The 21,135-nt window shown below is 35.6% G+C and overlaps 2 protein-coding genes and 1 long non-coding RNA gene across 3 annotated transcripts; all 3 read left to right on the forward strand.

The window, feature by feature from the left end:
• Nucleotides 1-846: 846 nt before the first annotated feature.
• LOC144561514 (uncharacterized) lies at nucleotides 847-3,512 on the forward strand. Its single transcript, XR_013513874.1, has 3 exons — nucleotides 847-1,035; nucleotides 1,337-1,440; nucleotides 3,459-3,512. It is a non-coding gene; the product is annotated as an uncharacterized LOC144561514 (long non-coding RNA).
• A 1,661-nt stretch (nucleotides 3,513-5,173) lies between these two features.
• Nucleotides 5,174-7,973, forward strand: LOC144561428 (uncharacterized). The gene is made up of 3 exons (XM_078310391.1): nucleotides 5,174-6,688; nucleotides 6,779-7,093; nucleotides 7,172-7,973. The coding sequence occupies exons 1-3, from the start codon at nucleotides 5,274-5,276 to the stop codon at nucleotides 7,971-7,973; spliced, it is 2,532 nt and encodes an 843-aa protein (XP_078166517.1). The 5' UTR covers nucleotides 5,174-5,273.
• LOC144561478 (uncharacterized) lies at nucleotides 5,401-9,852 on the forward strand. Its single transcript, XM_078310439.1, has 8 exons — nucleotides 5,401-5,533; nucleotides 8,196-8,235; nucleotides 8,311-8,455; nucleotides 8,553-8,888; nucleotides 9,007-9,114; nucleotides 9,200-9,338; nucleotides 9,420-9,634; nucleotides 9,717-9,852. Exons 4-8 carry the CDS (start codon nucleotides 8,685-8,687, stop codon nucleotides 9,831-9,833), a joined length of 783 nt encoding a protein of 260 aa, XP_078166565.1. The 5' UTR covers nucleotides 5,401-5,533; nucleotides 8,196-8,235; nucleotides 8,311-8,455; nucleotides 8,553-8,684; the 3' UTR covers nucleotides 9,834-9,852.
• The last annotated feature ends 11,283 nt before the right edge of the window (nucleotides 9,853-21,135 follow it).

Consider the following 21,135-nt stretch of genomic DNA (forward strand, 5'->3'; position numbering starts at 1 on the left):
CTATTCAAATGGAAATATTAACTCCAACTAAATGCTGTTACAATTCAGATATAGAAGTAATTAAAGATGGAAGAAAATAGCAAGAAAATAACAGGAAAGTGATGAGTAATTTATTGGCTATGTAGAGTAGAACTAGGGTGCTCTTAAGCTCACCAAAGTTTTGGTGAGCTTAACTCTAAAACCCATCAAATCGATTTCAAATGACGAATCCGAACCGTTGAAACCCGCTTACCTTACGTGTGATGCATCTACATGTGAAATTTTTAAATATTCGAGTTAATTTAGTATAAAGTCAAGCGGTCAAAATTAGAAGGTTAATGAATTAATTTTAGTGCATTCATTTTTTGAACGTTTTTTGACCGCTTGACTTTATACTAAATTAATTCGAATGTTTAAAAATTTTACATGTAGATGCATCACACATAAGGTAGGCGAGTTTCACCGGTTCAGATTCGTCATTAGAAATTGATTTGATGAAATTTAGAGTTAAGCTCACCAAAACTTTGATGAACTTAAGAGCACCCTAGTTCTACTCGGCTATGCACTACAGCAAAACAGATTTACTGCGACCGGTATCAGCGACCGGTGCTGACGCCGGTCGTTGATAATTGATTTTTCAAAAAAAAAAAAGGAAAAACGAAAATCAGCGGCGACCACAACTTTCAGCGACGATATCTGCGACCGGTGCCTTCGCCGGTCGCTGAAAATTTTTTTTTTTTTAGCGCCGAATTTTTTCTGTGAAATTTTTCGCCCCAAAACCCTTCTTCGCGCGGCAGAGACCAGAAAAGACGCCCAAAACCCTAACTTCTCTGCCCTCTCTCCCTGTCTTCCTTCTCCGCCACAACCAACTCGCAGCAGAACCAACTCGCGCCATTGTCGCCTTTCTCCCTGTCGACTGTCTCTCGCTCGCATCAGAACCAACTCGCGCCAACCCTTCTTCTCATCTCTCGCGCCAAAACCAACTCGCACCACTGATTGCCGCTGATTGCACAGGAGGACCCTATTGCCACTGATTGCCCTTATTTGTCGTAGAAGGTTTGAAATTTGTGAATTTACTGAAATTTGTGAATTTTCTGTTTTTTTTTTTAATCTTGCTGAATCTGTGAAATTTGTGAAATTCGGTGGTTAAAGGGTATAAATCCTAAACTGACTCGGGTATAAATCTGGTTCGGGTATTAATCTTGCTGTTTTTTTTTATTGTTGGTTCGGGTATAAATCTGGCACTAACTCGGGTATAAATATGGTACTGACTGAGTTATTTGATTTTTCTAAATTGTTCATTTGAGGTTTAATTGAGGTTTACTTTGTCAAAACGGCGTGGCCGTGACGAATGCAGGTGAGGTATACTCGGCAGATGCACTAAGTTGATTGATTTGTTGAGAGGGATCTCCATTTGGCATTGATTTGAAAGGGGATAACCATAACCTGCTTGGATCTCAGGTTTGTTTGTCAATTCAGATTACTCATACCTCAGCTTTAATTGGTGCGGGTTTAATTAATTCTGCTTGTAAAAATCTGCTATTTGTTGGAAATTTTTGAGTTAAATCAAGGCATATTTAAGGCGTCAATAGTTAAGCCTAGCACACTTGGTATTATACTTTTAGTTATACTACATAACACACTAAGTTCTCTAAATGCATCGGCTAATGCATATATGGTGTCACATTTTATTAGCCTTTCTAAGCTGATGCATGGTTTTGTTTTAAGCTCATGATCAAAGCAAGGAATTTGCTAGAAGGGGTTAATTATTTTTTCATATATTAGTTGAACAATTAATTGCCTTTGACTATTCCCTTTTCTTTTTTCATTTTCTAAGAACTGTTTTGACTGTTCCTACTACCACTTATAGGTTGTTAGATATGTACCACTCAAGTGAAGAGCATCAGATTTGTTAGACATCATCAAAATTGACATATATTTTCTATCAAGTAAATACATTCAATAATATTCATAAGTGATGCTAGAAGGCATTTCCACTGGTTGTGTATATATGTTTGTTCATATATTTAATCAATTTAGACTACATTGTGGCTGCTATGCATCACATATATTTAATCAATTTAGACTACATTGCTTTAAGCTCATGATTAAAGCAAGGAGCTTGAGACCAGATTTTGTTTGAACTTGAGACCAGATTTTGTTTGACCTTGAGATCCATTTTTATTGTTGTGAATCATGTGATCTTCAGTATTGTCAACAATGACATATATGGGCTTTAAACCAGGCGAAATGGATCTGGATTTTGCATGTCTAAGTGCGTCACAACCCATTTGGAAATAAATCTGCTACGATCCTGAAAGGGATTGTAGGGTCCTACGGTTCTAAAAATGCCATGATCCTGGTTATAGTTCGGGATAGACAGCAAAATAATGCTGTAATCACTGGGTATTCATTGCCAAATTGTTCAATTTAATAAAAATGCAATATAATGCATGCAGGATATTCATCAAGCAGGGGTTATTTGTATTAAAGGTTAGTTGCTGTTAGTCAAGGTTGCTTTATGTAATTTGTAGGATATTCAGGAAGAGGTGATTGAACTTCAGAAACGACTGAATTCCTTGAAGAATATTCAAAGGTTAGTTGCAATCTGACAGAAACGTTTATTTTTCTCAAAGTTGGCAATTACCCCTTTTACTGTGAAATATCACTAGCATAATATTTAATCCCATAGCTAATCAATATCCCAATTGTAATCATATTTCTGTGTTTTCTGGGTCGCTGCTTAGTCCTCAAAATCGGATTGTAGTTACTGGTATACTGGTTTTCCTGCTGAATTTTACTGGTTTTTGTTGATTTTATCAATTTCCTTTAGATCTATGCATTTATATCAGTACACTATATAAATTTTCTCTATTTTTTAGTAGTTTAAAATTGAAAGTAGCATTGCACATCACTGCTGTGCTGTGTGCATTGGTCAATGTAGAAAAAAAAATTGCATGAAGAGCTTGATCTCTGCTCCCTAATAATTCATAGGCTTCATGTTTATTATAAAATATGTATAAAAGCTTAATAATTAAAAGAGTGACGTCAATAATATATCTAAGTACTATACATATTTTGCTTATATATTGAATATAATTGCTTCTATTATATATTATGGAACACTAGACAAATAGTCTATTAGTTTAGTGCTGATATATAAAAAAAAATTAGGATATAGCTAGTATATTAAAAGGTCAAAACTCAAAAGTTTCAAGTTTCAAGAATAGGAATATGATGAGACTTCTCTTTTAATAATTATTAAAAAATTGCAAATTAAGCATTGGTTCTCTGAGGCACAATTGTTGTAATATATACTTTATACATCAATAAAGGATTATTGGTCTCTCTTATCTTATCCAACCATATGAGCTTCTTTATAGCATGATATAATGATTAAATTCTTTATGGTCTCTCTTATCTTATCCAACAATTTTAGTAATCAATTGTACTAATAATATATATTAAATTCTTTATAGGATGTTGAATTAAAAGGTCCAAAAGAAAAAAGGCTCAAAGAGAGGTACGGGGAAGAAGTAGAATAATTGCTCGTAGTCAGGCAAGTTTTCTCCCTCTTAATGAAATGGTATTTAATTATATTATTAATTGTGTAGTACAATTTGTTAGTTATTAGTATAGTACTGTTTTATGATCCAACAAAACCGGAACATTTAGTATGCCTTTTAGGTTCATACCCGTTCAAAATTAATCCAATAGGGATTAATTTTGAATAGTCCCCGTTTTGGGACTGCTCTTTGAATGCTTTGTCTCATTTAGGATGTGAAGAACTGTCTGTGGATCTAGTATTTAAGAAAGATTCGGTATCATTTTCCCTTGTTGTTCCTACGAGTACGTATTGAAACATGTCCAAAATGATGTGTTTCTAACGCGTACTCGGGGAACTAAGGGGAAATGCTGCCGAATTTTTCTTAAATACTAAATCCACAAACAGTTCTTCACTATTGAGACATAGCATTCAAAGAGTGGGATAAGATTGTACACCGGCCCTTCGTAAGCCCCAAAAGACTAACAACTTTGGACCTGTTTATATTTAATGTCATTATTTCATTGAAGTGTCAGAATATAAGGAAATCATAACTTCAAGTTCAGTTTTGACCTCGTGTGCATTTAATTTTATGTAGACCTAATTAAGGCAAGTCAAGTCAAGGCAAGGCAAGCGAAGCGTCCTCTTACTCTATCTGGTATGTATGTTTAAATTCATAGTTTATGTAGTGTAGAAGCCGCTTGTATGGCTGTATACAAGTCCTGTTGCATGGATGATGCAACAATTGATTGTGATTTCTTCCATGACTTGCTTTAGAGGGTCCGTTATCAATTGATGATATCTGGAGGGTCTAAAGTATAGATCTGGACTTCTTTATTTGTTTGAGTCTTAAAGTATATATACAATGTCTTAATTATAAATGTGTATGTCATGATTAGGAGAAATGGAGGGTGATCGTAGTTGGATGTACGGTCCTCGTTACTTGAATAAGCGAATGAATCCCACATTTGTTAAGGGTGTTGAGGGTTTTTTTGAATATGCATTTAGTATTCAAGAAAATATAACTAGTGGTGATCGCATTAGGTGTCCATGCGCCAAGTGTGGGTGTACCCGATGGTTGGACAAAGAAACTATCGGAAAACACCTGATGAAATTTGGATTCCGACCTTTCTACACCAATTGGTTCATGCATGGTGAGGCATACAACCAACCCGAACAGAGCCAACCCGAACAGAGCCAACCCGAGGTGGAGTCGCCAAATGCTATGGTGGACATGCTTCTTGATGCTGCAGGTTCGTCTTTTGAATGGACTGCGGACGAGCCCCCGAATCAACAAGCTCAAGAGTTTTATAGCATGATGAAAGCGGCAGACGAACCGCTATGGGATGGTTGTGACAAGGAACATACTGTCCTTGCATGCGTTACCGAACTTCTCAGCATTAAAGCCGACTGCGGCATAACCAAGGAGGGATTCAATCGCATCATATCGGCCGTGAAGAAGTGGCTTCCGAAAGAGAATAGGTTGCCTCCAAATCAATATCAATGCAAGAAATTGGTGAAAGGGTTGGGATTAAGCCACGTGAAGATCCATGCTTGTCCGAATGATTGCATGTTATATTACGGTGATGATAACATTTCTAAAGAGAAGTGTGATGTTTGTGGACATAATCGTTTCAAACCCAGCAACCGTGAAAACACCACGAAACGTTTGCCGTACAAAGAAGTGCGGTATCTTCCAATCGGTCCGAGGTTGCTAAGACTCTTTTTAACTTCTACTACTGCTGAACAAATGCGTTGGCATAAAGAAGGAAAGCGGGAAAAGGAAGGGGTCATGGTTCATCCTGCTGATGGTGAAGCATGGAAAGAATTCAATCGTCTGAACTCAGATTTTACAACAGACCCTAGAAATGTCCGTCTTGGGTTTTGTTCAGATGGTTTCTCTCCTTTCAATATGGGAGGTCGGTCTTACAGCAATTGGCCGGTATTTCTAGTCGTTTATAACCTTCCTCCAGCTTTGGTGATGCGTGACAACAACATATTCCTGTCTCTGTTGATACCAGGGCCCAATAGTCCCACTAGAAGCATAGACATCTACTTGCAACCTCTCGTGGATGAGCTGAATGCCTTATGGAAGGATGGAGTGCTAGCATACGATAAATTCAAGAAACAAAATTTCACAATGAAGGCTGCCTTAATGGGGACTATTAGTGATTATCCGGCCCTAAGTATGCTCTCAGGATGGTCGACGAAGGGAAAACTAGGTTGTCATGTATGCATGGAAGACACAAAGGCTTTCCAACTTAAGGAGGGAGGGAAGATCTCATTTTTTGATGATCACAGAAGGTTGCTGCCCCCTGATCATGAATTTCGATTTGAAAAAGATGCATTTAAGAAGAACACAATCGAGACTGACGGTCCTCCGCGACGCTTGAGCGGACAAGAATTGTTCGATCGGGTTTCTTTGTTGCAGCAAGTCACATTTGGCACCAAAAATAAGAAGAACATTTCTGGTTTTGGTGAAACGCATAATTGGAAAAAGAGAAGTATATTTTGGGAGTTGCCATACTGGAAAGATCATCTGGTACGACACCACATAGATGTTATGCATCTAGAAATGAATTTCTTTAAAAATATATTATTCACGTTATTCGATGTTAAAGGAAAGACAAAAGATAACGCAAAGGCTCGTCTCGATATGGCACAACTATGTAGTCGTCCACACTTAGAGCTGACAACCAACGATAAGGGCAATTATGTAAAACCGCACGCAACCTACTGCTTAGACAAAAAACAGAGACGTGAAGTTTGTGAATGGGTGAAGAACTTAAAGTTTCCCGATGGGTATGCCTCTAATCTGTCGAATATCGTGGATGTTGATGATGGTTCATTCAGTGGGATGAAAAGTCATGACTGTCATGTTTTTATGGAACGGTTGTTACCTACAGCATTTCGAGATTTTCTTCCTAATCCAATATGGGAGGCATTAACAGAGGTTAGTAACTTTTTTAGAGACATATGTGGCAAGGAATTGGACCCTGTTCATATTGAGAAGCTTGAAAAGGATATTATTGTTACAATGTGCAAGCTAGAGAAAATATTTCCGCCGGGTTTCTTTGACTCAATGGAACATCTAATTACACACATCGCTTACGAAGCACGAGTTTGTGGTCCCGTCTCATTTCGTTGGATGTATACATTTGAAAGGTTGACATTCAATTCTTTCGAGTATATTTATTTCAATGTTAAATAACATTTCATGAGATGTATTTCTATTCTCATTACATGATATTGTAGATGCATAGGGCGTCTGAAGAGAAAGGTGGCTAATAAGGCACGTGTTGAGGGCTCAATTGTGGAGGCATACATAGCTGAAGAGATGACCAATTTTATGTCTTTATATTTTGAAGATGAGGTAGTTACACGGTTGAATCGTCCAGAGCGATACGACGACGGCGGATTTGTCGAGAATGACACACGGCTTCCTGTTATGAGCTATCCTGGACGTGCAATGGGTTCAATTCCCGTCAGAGATCTTACGGAGGAAGAGTTAAATGCGGCACACTATTATATCATGACTAATTGTCGCACTGAATTCGACCCTTTCATTGAGTGAGAATCTTTACATATTCTAATTTTTATGACTTTATTTGCATTGTTCGTCCTGTGACCAAATTCGACATATTGCAGACAATTCGATGCTGAAATTAGAGAAAAAAGACCAACAATAAGCGCATCAAGTCTCGATAGAATCCGTTCGAAAGAGTTCAGTATGTGGATGCGTAAATCGGCGCTCAGTGGTAAGATTGCAGATTCAAGGATTGTTGAAATTGCACGTGGGCCAGTCACACGACGAGTTCAACGGTACAACATGTACGATGTGAACGGTTTTCGGTTTCACACTGAATCATATGGGAAAAACAGAAAAACAACAAATTACGGTGTTTGTGTTGAAGGGGAGAATTGGGAAGGCACATCAAGGGACTATTTCGGCATACTTGAAGAAATTATTCGGTTGGAATATAGTGGCGTGAACAACAAAGTGTTCTTGTTCAAGTGTCGTTGGTTCGACACACATAGGGGGTTACGGGTAGATAAGGAGCATGGATTAGTGGAGATAAATCATACAAGGCTTCTTCAAAAGGACGAGCATTTCGTGTTTCCCTGTCAAGCAATGCAAGTTTATTACCTGCCTTACGCATCATCAAAGCGAGAGAGACAAGACTGGTGGGTTACCATTAAGACAAAAGGAAAAAGAAAACCACTTATTTTGTTCGATGGAGATGCGTCTGTGGAAAACAACCCACATTTGACCGAGTTCTTTCAGGAAGATGGTCCACCAACCGATTTTGTAGTGCGCGCTGCATATGAACTGAATGACCCAAGTTTCTTCGTTGATGGGGCTGTTCCTGAAATTGTAGAAGAACAAGAATTACAAGGAAATAATAAAAAAGATAGTAGCAAAAAAAGAAAAAAGAAAAAGAGAACGTAAATTGGAACATTAGGTTAATATCTTTCTCTTTAAGTTGCAGCAATTTTTATATTTACTTGTTTTTTTTCAATTCTCTTGAGTGAAACTAATTGATTTTTATCATCTCAATTCTAGATATGGCACCAAGTAGAAAGGGAAAGGGAAAGGCACCGGCGGAAGACGAAGGAGAGTCTAGTGGGAGAAATGTTCGCGGTCGAAATGCATACAAAGCGCCGCCTTCAGATCCGAGTTTGCGACCAGTGCTTCGGTTGGCGGGTTTCAAGTAATATTCAATTTTTTTTGTATGTTGTAATTATGCTTTAATTGTAGGGATTTTAATAATTATTTTTATTTGCAGGACTTTTGATGCAGGGCACTCGGAGAAGACGAAGGATGTTGCAAAAATTATTTCGCAGGAAGTACGAAATAATTATCCTGGCCCGTACTACAGATACAATGATTTCCCCCAGAATACTAAGGATATTATCGAGGCGGAGTTTTTGGTAACTAAAATTTTCTGAAACAAAACCTCTAATAATTACTTATTTCTTTTTTTTTCAAAGCTAACAGATGATATTAATTATCTACTATGCATTGCAGAAGCACTATCAGTTTGCACCTGATGTAGATGAGCGTGAGGCATGGTCTACATTTAAAAAGATAGCTAATGCACGGCTGAAGGATTTGCTGAATAAGTGCAAGGGGGCAGCAACCAAGCAGTACGGAGAGTCAATGGTTGAGTGGAAGGAGCGTGGGGCTGCTCCTCGCCCCTACTGTGAATGGATCACGCCAGCATACTGGCCCGGACTCGTTGATCATTGGTGCAGTGACGATTTTACCAGTAGGAGCAAGCGGAATGCAGAAAATAGGGCCAATGCTGAAGGTTCAGGTGCCACGACGGGCTCTGTGAACATGCTTGTTCACAAACAGCGCTTCGTAAGTTGTTTTTTTATTAAATTAATTTATTTTCATTCGAATTGAATCTAATTGAATCTAATCGATCTAACCTTGATAATCTTTTTTTAAATGAAATGATTTTTCAAATTCTTAACAGGAGCAAACACAAGGGCGCGAACCCAGATGGTCCGATGAGTTATTCCAGCCTACTCATACGAGAAAGGAAACGGGGGAATACATTAATGTTAAGGCTAAAAACGCACAGGTAATAATACTTTTGAATCGTTTAGATTACACCAATTGATTCCAGTTGTACATAACATTATTGTTATATTTTACAAAATTTGCAGCTAAAATATGAGAAAGCTATGACGGAGAAGTATGGAGCGGATAGAGGCGCATGGCCTGCATACGACGCTGACCTCTGGTACTCTACGGGCATTGATGATCAGAATGTCCACGGCGACAACTATGGTCTCGGTGCTCTAGGTAAAATAAACATTCTTTGAAATTTGAAATTTATTTTAGTTTTGTCATTTCGTACTAATTGTCTTACTTTTAATGTTACAGGCAAGACGAGAGGCATGTTTCGCTCCAGAGGGTCTAGCAGTTCTCAGTCGCATTCTTCACAGTCATATTCCTCTATGCCGCCAGGTCAGCGTCTCACAGAAGAAGATATCGACAGGATATCTTCTCGGGTACTTCGTCAGATGGAGGCTCAGATCGAGGCTCGGGTGGATGCTCGGTTGGAGGCTCGGTTGGGATCTCGGTTGGGAGCTACTCAGGTATAAAATTTGATAAGTATGTTTTAATTGTGAACCGTAAACTAATCCTAATTATGTAAACTTCTTTCTTACAACCTCATAGGCCGGAGGTTCAGGCTCGCACCAGGCCTCGCCACCCGCTCCTCAGGATGACGAGGATGATGATGACACTGATGACGAGGAGCATTGGTCGGATGTTGGCGGTGATGGTACAGCTTAGGTCTTTTTATATATTTCTACCTTGTCATATGATAGTGTTTATGTTATTGGCACAGCTATGTACTCGATATTTATGTTTATGGTGCTGATGGTACTGTTTGGCATTTAGACTTACTGTTATGTACTCGGATGTTTATGTTTGATGAGATGATATACTACTTTTTGATTTTTATGTTTATATTTGTTTGTATGCTTGTGTTGTATGTTGAGTGTGTATTGATATTTATTTTTGCTTATATGTTGGTACGTGTGATACCAATTATTAAATGGTGCAAATGTAAATAATAACAATAAACCTAAAAACCTGATAAATAAGTATCAGCGACCGGGATAGAGCTTCAGATACGAACTACATTGGTCTCTGATAATTAGCTCATCAGCGACCAAATATACTATCAGCGACCGTTATTTCCGGTCTCTGATAACTTTACATGACGTCAGCAAAAAAACAACAGCGAGCAAAAAACTTTGGTCGCAGAAAGATTTTCAGCGACCGGATGACGTCATTCAGAGACCGGTGACGTCATCAGAAGAGTATCTGCGACGATGCTTTCAGCGACCGGTTTTGACTTTCTGAGACCGGTTTTGACTTTCAGCGACCGGCGCCATAACTTTCAGCGACCGGAATTCCGGTCGCTGAAAGTAGATTCTGTTGTAGTGATGTATTTATTTTCTCTCTCATATATGTTTTGTACTATCCAATTATCATAGTCTATATCTGCTAGGGTATAAAAATATTAATGACATCCAAATCTCTTCTACTAAACCAAATTGGCACTTCATCTCAGAACTCTTGCAAATTTTGTGCAAACAATGGTTAAGTGGAAAACATATATATGCATGATTTTGTTATGTTCCTTTTTTTTTCCTCTGCGGTAGAATATTGACAATTAAATTACTTTCGCTATTTGCAAATATATATGATATTCCGTTCACATATATATTGGCAGACAGAATTATTACCGCCACAACATCTATTATATCCGTCTAGCGGGCCATACCAAATTGCGTCAGACTACATGAAAAGTTCGATTCATAAAATTTTTGTTTGATATTTTATCTTAAATTTAGTATATCATAATACAGAGGTCTAACCGTCTAAAAGATGGTATTGCAAATACAGTCAGTTCATACATAGATAAAACACATACACAGGAAAGGAAGGAATAATTAAAAGGTAAAATCTCGAGTACTCTGCTTTTTATTTCAGTGTAGCCAAGACATCATTTCTTCACAGAAAAGTATACAGAACTTTGGGTACCTCACCAATATTCCTTGCGATTTTTCTTTGAATTTGCGGTTATCCTCCTTTCAGAAGCTCTTGTGGAGATAGAGAGGAGAGAAAACAAATTAATAAGATGGAGAAAATGATCTTAATACACTGAAATAGCGATTTTTGTTTGTTTCGAAAACCACAACCAGTAGTGGAAATAGTGGAAACATGAATGATCGAATCGTTAAAAGCAAAAGCAGAAGTGCCAGTCAATCTGTCATCCCTTCAGTGCATCAACTGCCACAGATTCACATCATCAGGCCGGCATTTAGTGGCGGATCCAAATGGATCCAGGGATAGGCAAGTGCCTACCCATGAATTCGAAAAAAAATTGAGACACATGCAGTGGTATTTTATACTTATGCCTACCCTTAAATAGATATAGTGCCTACTCCTAAATTTAATTCACGGTCTAGTAGAAGAAAGTTATATGGAAAAAAAAATCAGTTCAGACTAATTCGCGTAAAAAAAGAAATAAAAAAAAGACAGTCTGATTCGCTACTCCACTTAGAAGAATCGTTGATTTGTTAGGAGAAAAAAGATATCTACTAACTATATGAATATGTACCCTAAATTAGATCATGTGTCATGTCGTACTATGACTAAATTTGGAAGGATGATTATGGCACGTGAATGGTCAGAGCACGTTAATCATGCCATGATGTAACGTGTCCAAATGTGACCTGTCAGGTTTGGTCATGTTTAACTTTTTTTTTCATAATTTAAGTTAGTTTATTCATGATTCACTCTTCGATTAAGATCTAATGATCCTAATTATATGTGACCACACGTGTTGTGTTGTGACTAAATCTTTTGCGTGATATGTCTTGTCATGTAAAATTTTTGAAAGGTGGTTACGATGACTTTTTTAGATCCCTATATACTACTGTGCTATGATTCATCAAGAGAAAAAAATTATACTTTTGTTAATATTTTGTGTCTATCCCTGATCCAAATCCTGGATCCGCCCCTGCCGGCATTGTCAATTAAGCAGCATCATAGGATCGAGGTAAGGATGTCTCATCCCTAGCTAGGCCAGCCGAAGACATATATATATGAAAGCTTCTAGAAATTTCATTTTAAAATGGAATATAATTTCTAATTGTAATTACATTACCCAATTCATAAAATTTACAATGAATTTTATTGTCTCGATATAAATAAATAAATTGATATAATATCTAATGAATACCATTTTCTATAATTAAGCAACTCTATTCTTTTTTGTTTAAATATAATCGATATTGATAAATGAATCTTGAATTTTTCAGATTATCCTTTTCTGGTGGATTTTTATATTTCGTATACATTTTTCCCAGAATGTAGGGTAGGCAACTGTTTCAATATTTCTCAGAGATACACACAATTGTATTTTGAGCTACATAAACTTTTTTATTTGACTGATATGCGACAGTTCTTACATGACGAGATTTTCAATCTATGATGAACTGCGGGGCTAAGAAAAATTAATATCATACTGACTAATTGGTAGTGCATTTATTGTTTGTGTAATTATCTCAGCTGGTAAGATATTTTGCAGCATTCAACAAAAAAATGCTGCATCAGTGGGAAAGAGTGACATGCTGGCAGATAGAGATCAATAACCATTTACCATCTTATCATGGAAAGAGCATCTCCGTAGAGTTTGGCTATGTGAATTAGCTCATGGTTGTAGGTTTAGGAAATAGCTAGGACGTTACATGACTAGATGGATCTACAGTGTAGTGATATTTCAAAGATCTTTTCAAAATTATTGAAGAACAATTCCTATTAATTAATTATAATCTATTGAAAGTTCAAGGCATAAATGACCATCTAACTCAGTTGCTCATGATATGTCCATAAGTTTGAGCTTCCACGGTCATATTCTGGATTGGAAAGTTACTTGGATTTTCTGTTGACAAGTACATGACATTAGAATGGCCATTTTAGTTTAGAAAATCTAAAGAACGAACGGTTTTTGTCAAACACCTCCTGATATGATCAGTGTATGCTCGCACAGACCATCAGTCCTCGTACATCCATGCACGCGCACACCCATGCACACAGACCTCATTGGATCAGTTCATAGGAAATATATATTACCTAATTTGCATGCATTCTTGTACCTCATTTCTATTATTTTCCTGAACTAAGTTTTATTTATATACTTTATCCAGGTGTTAATTTTGGTGACAACATTATGATCGCCCACTAAATATGCTAGATGTTGCATATAGCACTTTGATTTCTAAAAGGAAAAATGTATTTAGTGACACTAGCAATTATTTAATTTTATGAGAACAGGACTCCACAACTTGTACGAGTAAATTAAAGCAACGAATTGACGTCATTGCCCGACTCCGCAATGGAATAAGGATCCGAATTATGTCTTTATATATGCATCCTCAGTCTCAATTGGTGTGCCAGTAAATTATATGAAGATTACCATTGGTAAGTTTTGTTAGCCTGCAGTAATTAACTCAATTGTAAAGCATATTAATTATTAATTCATTATGAAAGATCCATGTAAACTACCATTATTATTCCAACCACGGCATTGGCTAGCTTTACAGTTTTACATGCACTTTTACTGGTACATATTGTTAACCAACCTGACAGTTAATTCATATCTACTGGTATCGTTCTTGTCCTGAGAAGATTTTAACTGCATAACATCTTCCTAACTAGTATTCTTAATTTCAACTTTGGTCTATATATATTTTGATATAACTTAATCATACAGGAGCTAGCAATCATGAAGATTCCACTCACCTTCCTTGTTGTACTTTTGGCCGTGATGGACTTCTCAGCACCTTTAGTGCAAGGCAAAAAGCTTGATGGCCGCAATTCACTGGTTGTCACTCTTCGAGGAATCAAGGCCGTAACAAGCACCACAGTCCATGGTACCACAACCTCCCAGACTGATGAGAAAATTGAAAAAGAAGAAAATTCTGCCCTAAAAAGCCTCACTAGTCAAATCAATGATGTTGCACCTCTTCACGGTACTCAAGCATCTGGCATTACCAGCACTTCACCAGACATAGGATCTGTGCCCAATGGTATTGATTCTAATTACCGTCACATTAATCCATGCTATGTGTCGAACTACAAAATTTGCTAAATCTTGCTATAGTTACTACTTGTATAGGATCTGTGTGACAGACCTAGCTTGGACTAAAGAATGCATAAGCAGCCCCTGATATTGTAATATGTGTGCTTTTAAAACTATGAAATAATTTCCAAGCCGTTCTTACGTGTGTTATCTGTATCTACAAAGGACACAGTTTATGTGTGCTTTTAATAAATAATGTAATTATTGGCTTAGCCTATATATCATTTATGTGCGCCTTTGACTATAAATAGTTAGATACAACTACGTAGGTATATAATTGCTATACAATTGTAGGCAAATCAAACATAATCTGATTAGCCTTGCCAACTGCTATCCAAAAATAAATAATCGATTTCAAGTATACAATTGTAATTGTATACTTGAAAACCAAACATAATCGAAAATCTAAAAAATTTAGCCTTGCCAACTGCTATCCAAAAATGAGAATCTTCAATATAAAACGGTTTTGCCATTGTGGGCATTAGTACTGTGAATACTCTTGAGGTTATTTTAAGAAGCAAAACAATAGAAAAACTCTTTCCTTGATTCCTTACTACGCTCGGGCTGAGCTAGACTTTTGAACTATGGGGGTCAATCGTATTAATTTTTCATACATAGAATGTGGGTCAATTTACCTTTTCTTGATATTTTGCTCTAAATTATATAGAAAATTATACATAAATATTAAAAAAAAAAATGGGGGACAAGTGTAATCCAAGGGCATAAAGTATACATATATCTGTTGAAAATTAATTCAAATTGATTAAAGCATGTACAAATCAGTTTTTAACGGCATAAAAACTGCATTGGTTACTTTAAGCATAGTTATTTTCGGACTAGTTAGCGTAGTGGTTAGTTATTTTCAGCATGTTGTGTAGTGGGTGCTTAATTTAGGGAAGTTGTGGGTGCTTATTTTAGGAACATTGTATTGCTTTAAATACTGCAGAACTCTATGTAATTGAGGAAGAGAGAAAGGAAATAAAGCGTTGTTTCTATTCAGAAAAATATTCTTCTCTCTTCAATCCTTTGCATACTGGCACAAAGCAGTGCAATAGTGCTGAGTTGATCCCAACAATATCTTCCAATGAATTAAAAAAATCATGCTCATTTCTTTATTTCACATACAGGTTTTGTTGGGATAAACTAAGCAATACTGCACTGCTTTGTGCCAGTATGCAAAGGATTGAAGAGAGAATAATATTTTTTTAATAGAAACAACGCTTTATTTTCTTTCTCTCTTGCTCAGTTACACATAGTTCTACAATATTTATAACAGTACAATATTTCTAAAATAAGCACTCACAACTTCCCTAAATTAAGCACTCACTACACAACATGCTAAAAATAACCAACCACTACTCTAACAAGTCCTGAAATAACTATGCTTAAAATAACCAATGCCCAAAATAACCAATGCAGTTTTTTTATGCTGTTAAAAACTGATTTGTACATGCTTTAATCAATTTGAATTAATTTTCAACAGGTTTGTCCTTGCTTTGTATTCATTCATAAAATTACCAGAAGAAAGCAGTGCAATTAAGACCAACATTATATGATGACTTGTGAGTTTTGTCTTCTCGTTTCTGTAAACGATCATATATAACATGCATGCATGATAGGAGAAATCCAATATGCATCTCATATTCTTGTATGTTTCTATGTCCTAGAATGATATATGATCTAGAATAATACATATACTTGTATCTTTTCCAATCTATATATGAAGTCCAATATACAGTTCATACAGAACGGCTAAATCTGCACATGCTAATTAGTTTGTAGAGTGAGTCTATGGTACTATGCATATCACGGGTTGTTACCGTGCTACGGCTCTATATTCTAGTTTTCAAATCCTAACGGTTGATCTGAACCGTTCATCTTGTTCTCCATATTAATATGTGTTTGAAGACCAAATTTTACATTTTTTGAAATGTTTTTACTATTTTTTTAGATATTTAGAAAATCACTTGATCTGAAAATTCTGGACCATAAAAAAACAGTGATTTTCAATAAATCTAAAAAAATAGTAAAAAAATTTCAAAAAAGGTAAAATTTGGTCTCCAAACACATATTAATATGGAGAACAAGATGAACGGTTCGGATCGACCGTTAGGATTTCAAAACTTGAATATAGAGCCGTAGCACGGTGCCAAATCGTAATATGCATAGTACCATAGACTCACTCTTAGTTTGTAGATCAAATAATAATCTTGCCTTAAATATTTTTCCAATGGTTCAAATCTATAAAACTGCCAAAAAAATATTTAACAGACAACTAGTAATAATTTCGGTGATAACCACTGTTTTCTACAAACATATCGACTAACTATTTTATCACATTCAATTGACGAATAAACTTGTTGAGCAGTTATAAATCTTATCAGTTAGAAGAATATTAGAAATTATGTAGAAACTAATTATGTTGGATCGAATCAATGATTGAAATCAATTAGTTAGGGTTAGCTTGCAAGCGAATCCAAGCTACTTGAGATTGTTGATGAGGTTACTCTTACTATAATCAGAGATTAGTGATAAAGGAACTAGCCAAGACGATCTATAGATGTTACACATCCCCACAATAGCAAATAATGGTTAATTAAATCAGGTCAGCAGCATCCATTTCTTGATGGCTATGTGGCATTGGATTTAGAGGGTGTACCCATGCATATTATTGCTCCTGTTTTCTTAAAATCTGTCCTATTTCTTGGAGCACTAATTGAACAAAAGTTTTTGAAAAAAATTAATTTACGATCTGAGTCAACCAATTGTTATCGAATCACCTCATTCAGATTCCACAAACAACATACTAATCCCCATTCTAATTCTGTGTTTCAGAACCTTGGACAAGTGTAATCCCTACATCTTGCCAGTGTGAGCTGCGGAATTCTGCATCATCAGCTTATGCACTTAATTTCAGTTAAACTGTGTCAATGGAGTACAATTAGTGACATGCAATCTGTCTACCAGTCTGAACACAACAGAACTATAACTATATAAGAGATTCAATGTTCAAGACAGATCTATTCAAATGGAAATATAAACTAAGTGCTGTTATAATTCAGATATAAAAGTAATTAAAGATGGAAGAAAATAGCAAGGAAAGGGCAGATTAGCTATTGTAAATATTGTAGACACATCAGGAATGTGATGAGTAATTTATTGGCTATATATTTATTTTCTTTCTCATATATTATTTGTACCATCCAATTATCATAGTCTATATCTGCTAGGGTACAAAAATATTAATGACGTTCAAATCTCTTCCTTCTACTAATAAACCAAATTGGGACTTCATCTCAGAACTCTTGCAAATTTTGTGCAAATGCTGGTTAAGTGGAAAACATATATATGCATGTTTTTGTTATGTTCCTTTTTTTTCCTCTGCGCGCAGTAGAATAAGTATAATTTAATTACTTTGGCTATTTGCAAATATATATGATATTCCGTTCACATATATATTGGTAGACATAATTATTACCGCCACAATATCTATTTTATCCAACTAGCGGGCCATACCAAATTGCGTCAGACTATATGAAAAGTTTGATTCATAAAAATTTTATTTTATATTTTATCTTAAATTTAGTATATCATAATAGAGAGGTCTAAAAGATGGTATATTGCAAATACAGTCAGTTCATACATAGATAAAACACATACACAGGAAAGGCAGGAATAATTAAAAGGTAAAATCTAGAGTACTCCTTTGCTTTTTATTTCAGTGAAGCTAATTAAGATATTATTTCTTCACAGAAAAGTACAGAGCTTTTGATACCTCACCAATACTCCTTGCGATCTTGCTTTTAATTTATGGTTATCCTCCTTTCAGAAGCTCTTGTGGAGATAGAGAGGAGAGAAAACAAATTAATAAGATGAAGAAAATTATCTTAATACACTGAAATACTGATTTTTGTTTGTTTCTAAAACCACAACCAGTAGTGGAAACATTAATGATCAAATCGATAAAAGTGAAAGCAGAAGTGCCAGTCAATCTGTCATCCCTTCAGTGCATCAACTGCCACAGATTCAAACAATCAGGCCGGCATTGTCAATTTAGCAGCATCATAGGATCGAGGTAAGGATGTCTCATCCCTAGCTAGGCCAGCCAAAGACATATATATGAAAGCTTCAAGAAATTTTGGTTTAAAATGGAATATAATTTCTAATTGTAATTACATTACCCAATTCACAAAATTTACAATGAATTTCATTGTCTCGGTATAAATAAATAAATTGATATAATATCTAATGAATCCTATTTTTCTATAATTAAGGAACTCTACTCTTTTTTGTTTAAATATAATCAATATTGATAAATGAATCTTGAATTTTTCAGATTATTTTTTCTGGTGAGTTTTCTCTAAGTTTACAGTCAAAATATATTTAGTGAAGAATTGGCCAAATGTTTGTCATGTGATATGAAGTAAATAATAACTAACAACAGAATAAAAAGTGGTGTTTATATTTCGTATTCTCATATACATTTTTCCCAGGATGTGCGGGTGTAGGCAACTGTTTCAATATTTCTCAGGATACACACAATTGTATTTCGAGCTACATAAACTTTTTTATTTGATGAGATTTTCAATCTATGTTGACCTGTGGGGCTAAGAAAAATTAATATCATATTGACTAATTGGTAGTGCATTTATTGCTCGTGTAATTCTCTCATCTGGTAAGATATTTTGCAGCATTGAACAAAACAATGCTGCATCAGTTGAAAAGAATGACATGCTGGCAGATAAAGATCTACCATTTACCATCTTATCATGGAAAGAGCATCTCTGTAGAGTTTGGCTATGTGAATTAGCTCATGGTTGTAGCTAGGTTTAGGAAATAGTTAGGATGTTACATGAGTAGACGGATCTACGGTGTAGAGATATTTCAAAGATCTTTTCAGAAATATTGAAGAACAATTCCTATTAATTAATTATACTCTATTGAAATTTCAAGGCATAAATGACCATCTAACTCTGTTCCTCATGATATGCCCATGAGTTTGAGCTTGCACGGTCATATATATTGAGTTGCTTTGTTGTTGAATCTCTGGTCGCTTCCGCTTTAATTTAACTTGTTTTCTTCTCAGGTTTTTCCCCTAAATCATATCCAATCGAGCAGTGAGGAGTTCTGGATTGGAAAGTGACCTGAATTTTCTGTTGACAAGTACATGATGTTGGAATGGCCATTATAGTTTAGAAAATCTAAAGAACAAACGCTTTTTGTCAAAGACATCGTGATATTTTTCTTCCTATTTCATATACTTTCATGGTAGTAGAAAAAAGTGAAGAATTAATAAGGTTCAGGGCTTCAAGCATGCTATCGTGGTGATGGACCTTACATGTTTACAGAATGACGCATGTTAATTTAATTCCTCTGAAATTATCTGAAAAGAAATGGATGTTAGAAACTTAGAATAATAGGGCCCTTTATTTAAAAAAAAAAATAGTTTAGTACTAATGTTGAGTTATTTATGTATTGAGTTAATTAGTTATTATTGTAAGGATCTATTTGTAATAGTACATTAATATGAAAGAGGGATCTCTTCATGAGAGAGAAACAACCCTAATTTACTCCCTAAAAACCACATGGTATGATAGCCGTAAAAGTTTTATGGCGGCAATTCTGACAATTTTCCTAGCATAACTCTCAAATTTGCTTCTTCCTCTCCGTTAATATGGCGTAACTTCTCTAGAATCTGCTCGAAGATGCACAATGATACCAGAAACAATACATGTGAAATGTATACAGGTGGCCAACAAAATAACCAAAAATGAATGTAGGCTAGAGTACTCTATGGTCTCAAAGCTTGCTCATGATTAGCTATTTCTCTGTTTGTGTGACCCCACTAGTATAGATTAGTTTACTTGTTCTATTTGGTGCGTCATTAATTTTCTCTAAAATTGTCATGTTAACCAATGTGCTGCTCAGGAAAATCTAATGCAAGCTTCAAATAGATTTGGAAGGTTGAAATTATATGCTCAGTCAAGTGTGATGACGTCAGTGCATTTTGAGAGTCACACATGTAACTTGTAAGATTGTTTGGTGAGAGGAAATGTTATAAGGTCTATTGGGATTTGAACAAAACACCTAGTTAACTCCACAGTTGCTATAAAAGGTTATAATTTCAACCATTAGGAAGGTTTCTTTTATATTTAATTAATGTTCTTTGACGTCAACTGCCACAACCCTCTTTTGTACTGAAGCATAACAGTTTGTATCAGGCAATACCCTTGGAGTTCTATTAAATTCATCAGCGCATGGTGTTCACAATACAAGGTGATAAGGTCAGGTACTAGCCATTAATTTCTTCTAGAACACAGACTTGATTTGATTATTTTCCTTCACTCTTTTTACCCAGTAATAACATCCATTATAAATATAGGCTCTGAGCAATAATTCAGCAATGAGTCGATGACTAACGATTGTACGTCCATGGGACCATCGACAGGCAAGTCTACAACCACTGATCCATTACCATTTACATATAGCGTAATTGATTTCAATCTATGGATAATGATCGGTGTCTTGGCCATTCACTGGATAATGGCCTAGTAAGTGCTTGTTGATTATGAACCAAGCCAATTATTTTTGTTTCTTTTTGATATGGCCTTTACTTTTAATTGCTTTCTATTTTTCCACATTATTGTGCTCTAGAAGATCTAAATTTTCCATTGCTTGTGATTTGATCGAAGGTGGATGTCAAAGAAATAATTAATTTATCACTATAAAATTAATTAAAGCAACATATATTCTCTCATGCTTCATATATATATGTCCAGATGCAAATCATGTGCGCGCTTACAAGATATAGCACACATACATGTTTAAATTTTATATTAAATATTACCTTGAAGTATATATATATATATATATATATATATATATATAGAGAGAGAGAGAGAGAGAGAGAGAAAGAGTCAGGCTAGCATCAAAACG

Source organism: Carex rostrata, chromosome 11 (assembly GCF_964058835.1).
Source record: "Carex rostrata chromosome 11, lpCarRost1.2, whole genome shotgun sequence".
Taxonomy (NCBI): domain Eukaryota; kingdom Viridiplantae; phylum Streptophyta; class Magnoliopsida; order Poales; family Cyperaceae; genus Carex; species Carex rostrata.

Excerpts from the sequence above, each read along its gene's own strand:
- LOC144561428 (XM_078310391.1), top strand. The coding sequence starts at position 5,274 with ATGCGTTGGCATAAAGAAGGAAAGCGGGAAAAGGAAGGGGTCATGGTT. Across the intron at positions 6,689-6,778 it reads TGGATGTATACATTTGAAAG|ATGCATAGGGCGTCTGAAGA; the intron begins GTTGACATTCAA and ends ATGATATTGTAG. Across the intron at positions 7,094-7,171 it reads GAATTCGACCCTTTCATTGA|ACAATTCGATGCTGAAATTA; the intron begins GTGAGAATCTTT and ends GACATATTGCAG.
- LOC144561478 (XM_078310439.1), top strand. The coding sequence starts at position 8,685 with ATGGTTGAGTGGAAGGAGCGTGGGGCTGCTCCTCGCCCCTACTGTGAA. Across the intron at positions 8,889-9,006 it reads TTGTTCACAAACAGCGCTTC|GAGCAAACACAAGGGCGCGA; the intron begins GTAAGTTGTTTT and ends AATTCTTAACAG. Across the intron at positions 9,635-9,716 it reads CTCGGTTGGGAGCTACTCAG|GCCGGAGGTTCAGGCTCGCA; the intron begins GTATAAAATTTG and ends ACAACCTCATAG.